We start from the raw sequence: 6168 nt of genomic DNA on the forward strand, positions 1-6168 counted from the left end.
TAAAGAATGATTTTATTGTTAGGATACACAAGTGTTATAAGGGAGCGAGTCACACTTTAAAGAACAGTCACACAGAAAATATTAAGGCTTTTGTTTCCTTGCAGGTTTCTTTTTTTCCTGGCGTAACCCGCAGTCCTCCTTTACACGACGTACGGCCACACTTCAAAATTCAATGCAGACTTGAGCACTGAGTACAAACTAATGTTTGCATGTTTTTGCGTGACGCTGGTAAATCGGCTCATTAGGCAGCCATTACTGTGCTATATTCTAGCACCTTTCCTTAACGCCCTCTTCTTTTCAAAACAGACCTTTCCTCCTGCTACTGTAGGAAAAGCAGGTGAGGCACCATGCAAAGTAATGTAACTTTGGATTTCAAAATGTCTGCAGTGAAAACGTACTGTTGCAGGAATAACCGTAAAGCACTAATGTTCGTCCCAATCAAAGGCTAACAGTGCCCAGGGGGACATTTTGCTTTAGCCCAAGTCATTTGGAAAGGAATGTACAGGCCTGCATGATGTAATAGTATCATAAATCTTTTAAACAGCCAGCTTAAAGTATGGCTAAATCTATTAGAGTTGAAAGGGTTAGAGTTTATCGCTAACCAACACAAGCACACAGTTAAGCAATGAGTAGCTGGCTCGGTGGTTAAAACAGCTAAGCATCCTCTCCATGCTCTCTTGACTACTTTCTGAACTAAAAATTAAACCCTTAGAAAACACACACAGTTAACCTTAATCAGTAATGTTAATATCACAATTAAGGTGCTGAAAGTAGTTTGGAAAATTGTTAAAATAGCTATGAGTAAATTATAAAGAAGTTAAATCCTTAAAAGTATTGCATTACATAAAAAAGCTGAAACTACTGATGTTAATATATAACTTACACTAATGAGTAAATAGGAAATAGCTACAAACGCGGACAGTTTAATGGGTTATAATCTATCAATTTTCATATCATTAAGTGGTATTAAGTGTTAAATAACAATAATTTTGAATGGTGGTGATGCTGACGGAGCAGCGACATGTCTGTGCTTCAGAACAATGTTGCGATTGACTCTGCATCTATTGAGGTTACTGAACAGAGGAGTTACACTTAGAATTAATATTAACCTCCTAGGACCTGGCGTACACATATGTGGACATCACATTTTGGGTTGTCTAGACCAAAATACTTAATTTTTCTCTACAAGGACCTGATATCCACTTACGAGGACGTTATACTGCCACTGTTCTATCAAAGTTTAAAACGAATGTCCTCAACTGTGGATCTCATTTTTCTCAGAAACTAAAATTAGGTTTAAAAAAAAAAGAAATCTGCTAATTCTTTGTTTTTAAATTCATCAAGTCCCAATCAACCCAAATAGCAAAGAAAAATTAAAAATGCATGCCATGAAAGAGTTCAGGTCTTAGGAGGTTAATATTAATTAATATGAATATATTTTATAGTTTTGCCTCATTATAACACAACAGTGGATACTTTATATTAAAACAAAATCAAGAAATGATTGAAGGGTAAGACCTTCAGCTTCATATAGTGGCTTTTCACTCTAATTTTAAATGTGAGGCCCATAAAGGTGGAAGTACAAGTAAGGGAGACCTCTGTTAGCCTGAAATACATAAATCTATCAGAGCGATAGCAAAAGCTTTAGCAGTTCAGTTCAACCTTAAAGGGAATAAATACTAGGCAGCTTGGCGACATCAAAAAGGTCTGAAAGACCACAGAAATGGTGAAGTGGATGACCACAGAATTATTTCGATGGTAAAGAAAAAACAGTTTCACATCTAGTCACACTCTTGAGGAAGTAAGAGTGTCAGTTTCAACAATCTTTATGTTTAAATTCATATGGTTTGTTCAATTAATTAAAAGACGGTATATAAATTTTATAAAACGTTTATAAATTAAAACTGAAATTCTCATTTAAATCACATCTCAACTGTTTGAAATCCACTGTAGTGACATACAAGGACATGGAAATTATGTTGTCTAATGAATTATAGATCTAATTGTATTTTTCTTTATATATTTCTTTACTTTTTTCATAAATCTGCATTACTGCGTTATTTGGGCATATTTTTAAATCATTATCATCAGCTTAAAATGCCTGACCAATACTTTTAATTTTTCAAATGTTTTTTAAACAATCAATCTTGTTAGCATGCTAACATGCTATGCTAACCAACCAAGTTTTGCTTTGACTTAACTTTGCTTTTATTTTTATTTTTTAATTGCTCACTACAGAAAAACAAAGGTATACGCATGTACATTAGGTTGTAGTTTTTAAAAGCACACTTTGAATGCAAAAGGCTTCACATTAAACGGTTAGCAACATGCTAATAAATTCAAATTTCCTGAAAACACACTAGACGTTAAATAACACTTACAGTACTCTTCTTCACAGTTTGCTTGTTTTTCCTAGAGTATTTCTAAATGTCTGAAAACTTCTCCTTAAATGAAAAGTTCAACTAACCTGTTCTTTATTTAATTTTAATTTTGGTGTTGTACTATTTCACGCCTTGGATTTACCATGGTGCTAAAGTCCAGATAAGAAGCCTCCCAGTAAAAGGACTGGAAGCAGATGCACTGATGTAGCAGACAAGAGGCTTCGACCTGCCGCTCCTCTGAGGAGTTTGGCATCTATGGAGGCTGAGACAACGCGACTGAAGATGTGATGAATGTGTCTAAAATTGTTCTGGAGAGGGGTCACCTGCTCTGCGTCCTCCTCTGTGGAGAAGATCTGCGAGGTAAACTGAGCCAGCTGAGGAGACAACCAAACCCAAAAATAATATTTTAAAGCAACAAGTAAGTCTTTTAAAAAAATAAATAAAACCTGATCTGAACCTAGGCGACTTACTTGGGACCATGAAATGTAGATGGGGACCTCATACAAAGTCCACACAACCGCTTCAGAACATGGAGGGGTGGTAAGGCTGCCGTAATATCGGTAATACTGACTCATGTTGTGCTTCGGCAGGAGGCTCATTAGAGGAAATGGCTTTACTTTAGTTGCTTGCCCTGGGGGAAGGATGCACAGACATAATGAGAACATTGCTACGACTAACACAAGAAGGCAGGAGTGGATTTTTCTTAAGGCTCCACTCACCTTTGTAAGCAACAGAGGAGAGTTTCTGTGAGATGTGTCCAAAGTGCACATTATCTGCATACACAACCTGAGAAATATGATAATGTCTTAATAGTTTTGCTTTAAAAATCCTTAAAAATGTAGTTCAGGACTAGGCTGAGAAATAAACTGACATCAATGAAGAATCCAAGAACGGCAAGTCCCGTTGGATCGTCGAGGGCTGCAGACAGATTTGGATGGATGGACTTCATGTTGACTATGTGCATCTGGAAGTAAAGAAAGTCCACAGAGACATTAAGGGAAGGCTGCACTGCATCTGTGTGCTTACACAGGTGGCTTGTGACTGTGTAACTCCGTCTACTGACCATACTGTACCTCCATTGGGTATCTGCGTCTGTCCACAGTGTGCTCTGAGCCGTTGGACGCCGGACCTCCCCAGTGGAAGTGCAGCTGGATGGTGTGGTACACATCTGGAAGACCGCCACCACTCACCGCCATGCCGCTGCCGACCTGCAGTATGACTGAGAGCAACAGCGCACGCGTCACCCCCAGCGCCCACGCGACAAAAACGCGCTACAATATGCGGGGTATTCACCTGAGTGCCCGTCGTTTTTGATCGTCCAGTGGCCTGTTTGCGTCTCCTCGAAGCCCTCTAGATACAGAGCGCCCAGAGAGGCGTTTCTGACCATGTGTTCGTCCAAGTTGATGGGAGAGTGATGGTGATTAAGTAAAGAGTAACAGGAAGGGACCATGTCTCCCCATGAGTAAGGATCTGAGGATGTGAAAGAAGACTCATGAGCTCCAGACAGACAACTAAAAAGTGTAAGAAGAACCTTGCTTGCTTAACCTTAAAATCAGCTCACAGCATTCAGTTTTGGACAACCCATGCTTTCCGAATATCTGATATTTTGGCTTTTATTTTGAAAGGATACTTTAGACCCAGGGTCCCCAATCCCAGTCCACGAGGGCCGGTGTCCCTGTAGATTTTAGATCTCACCCTGGGTCAAAACACCTGAATCACATGATTAGTTCATTACCAGGCCTCTGGAGAACTGCAAGACATGTTGAGGAGGTCGTTTAACCATTTAAATCAGCTGTGATGGATCAAGGACACCTAAAACCTGCAGGGACACCGGCCCTCGTGGACTGGGATTGGAGATCCCTGCTTTAGACTTTCAACAGTGACTTCAGCTTCAGATCATCTAATATATGTCTTTTTGCCTTCAGCATTGCCTTAACTCTTCATGGCAGAGATTGAACAAAGTGCTGGAAAAATTCCCCAGAGTTTGGTCCACACTGACATGCGAGCATCACATCCATGATGTCAGTCAGCTGTTCCAGCACATCCCAAAGGTGCTCTGTTGGGTTGATGTGGTCAGCAACCATCCGGCTGATAGGCTGTTGAGTTTTAATGATGCTCAGTTGGTACTAAGGGCCCCAAAGTGTGCCAAGAAACCCACACCATTACACCACCACCAAGTTGATACAAGGCAGAATAGATCCATCCTTTCATGTTCATTTCTGATCCTCGCAGGCAAATGTTGCAGTAGAAATCGAGACTCATAAGACCAAGCGTCAACATTTCAACTCTCTATTTTCCAGCTTTGGTGGGCTCATGTGAATTGTAGCCTCGGCTTCCTGTTCTTAGCTGACAGGAGTGATACCTAATGTGGTCTCTTCTGCTACTGTAGCACATCTGCTTCAAGATTCACACACTTCTGCACACCTTGGTTGTAGCAACTGGTTATTTACTGTTGCCTTTCATTCAGCTTGAAGCAGTCTGCCGCTTTATTCTCTTCTCTGCTGCCCACTTGACATTTTGTCCTTTATTTATTTATTTTTAGACCCCGTACAGTAAACTCTAGACATGGTTGTGTGGAAAATCCCAGCAAATCAGCAGTTTCTGAAATACTCAGTCAGCTCATCTGGCATCAACAATCAAAGTCACTTAAATACCCGTTTTGAACTTCAATATGCCCCCTTGACCATGTCTACATGCCTAAAGGCATTCAGTTGCTGCCACGTGACTGACTGTTGTCACATTCAGATGGTCAGAATTTGGTGTGAACCATATGAAAGCATGAACTCATCCTGTGTGGTATCAATGGTTCAGGCTGCTGGTGGTGCAATGGCAACTGAGCATTAAAGCACTACCACCAGAGTATTGTTGCCGGTCACGTCCATCCCTTTATGACCACAGTGTGGCCATAATCTGATTCCAGTAGGATAACATGCCATGTCACAAAGCTCAAATCATCTCAATTTCTTGAACATGACAATGAGTTCACTGTACTCAAATGCCCTCCACAGTCATCAGAGCTCAGTCCAATAGAGCACATCTGTGATTTAGTGGAACAGGAGATTTGGATCATGGGCGTTCAGCTGACAAATCACTGAGTAGTATTTCCAGCACCTTGTTGAATCAAGAATCTGGCAGATCTGAAGGCAAAAGGGGTACGAGCAAGGTGTAACCAAAGAAGTGGGCATTTGGTCTGTATTGTGCACTGTAACTGTGTCATTGATGGAATTTGATAAAATCCTTTCTAAAGATTTCATACTATCATCGTGAATCCTTTTCACCGTTCTAATCATAAAGTGAAAATGTGACATCGTGACAGCGCTCGTTTTAAAATTAAAAAACAAATAAGTTACTCACCACAATGTGGCTCATCATAACAGTAGTCATCTGCGAAATGAAAACGGCACAGTGACGACAAACATCACCTTTCTTTCCCTTCCATCCAATTACACGAAATTGCGCGTAAGAGACGTTCGCAATATCTTTTCACCCCGCGAGACCAGAGTCGTGCCCTCACCTGAGTCAGCGTATGAGCCGACGATCACGAGGAGAGCTGCGGTCCAAATCATCCCAGGATCCTGGTGGAGCGCACAGTGAGGTAGACTGAAACAATCGAGGGCGAACGTCCGGCTTAAATATAGGAAGGAAGGTGAAAGCTGAGATTTACTTTCTCCTGGGCTGATCAGTCAACCGTGTCATTACCAGTCTAGTGGTCTTTTCTGATAAACAGGCTCATTGATACAGGGAGAGCTTCACCCCCCCTACACCCACACACACCCCCACCTCCCCA

General features: G+C 41.0%; 1 protein-coding gene across 1 annotated transcript; it reads right to left on the reverse strand.

Annotated features, from left to right (window-relative positions):
* car15 (carbonic anhydrase 15) lies at window positions 1–6082 on the reverse strand. Its single transcript, XM_004538123.4, has 8 exons — window positions 5896–6082; window positions 5736–5765; window positions 3675–3851; window positions 3455–3600; window positions 3253–3345; window positions 3101–3167; window positions 2852–3012; window positions 1–2755 (listed from the first exon to the last, which is right to left on the reverse strand). Exons 1-8 carry the CDS (start codon window positions 5945–5947, stop codon window positions 2531–2533), a joined length of 951 nt encoding a protein of 316 aa, XP_004538180.1. The 5' UTR covers window positions 5948–6082; the 3' UTR covers window positions 1–2530.
* Between the last annotated feature and the right edge of the window lie 86 nt (window positions 6083–6168).

Source organism: Maylandia zebra, linkage group LG7, assembly GCF_041146795.1.
Source record: "Maylandia zebra isolate NMK-2024a linkage group LG7, Mzebra_GT3a, whole genome shotgun sequence".
NCBI lineage: Eukaryota > Metazoa > Chordata > Actinopteri > Cichliformes > Cichlidae > Maylandia > Maylandia zebra.

Coding starts and splice junctions, on each gene's coding strand:
- car15 (XM_004538123.4), bottom strand. CDS start 5,947: ATGATTTGGACCGCAGCTCTCCTCGTGATCGTCGGCTCATACGCTGAC. Junction 3,346..3,454: donor GACGCAGATACCCAATGGAG/GTACAGTATGGT, acceptor CTTTACTTCCAG/ATGCACATAGTCAACATGAA. Junction 2,756..2,851: donor TCTACATTTCATGGTCCCAA/GTAAGTCGCCTA, acceptor TTGTCTCCTCAG/CTGGCTCAGTTTACCTCGCA.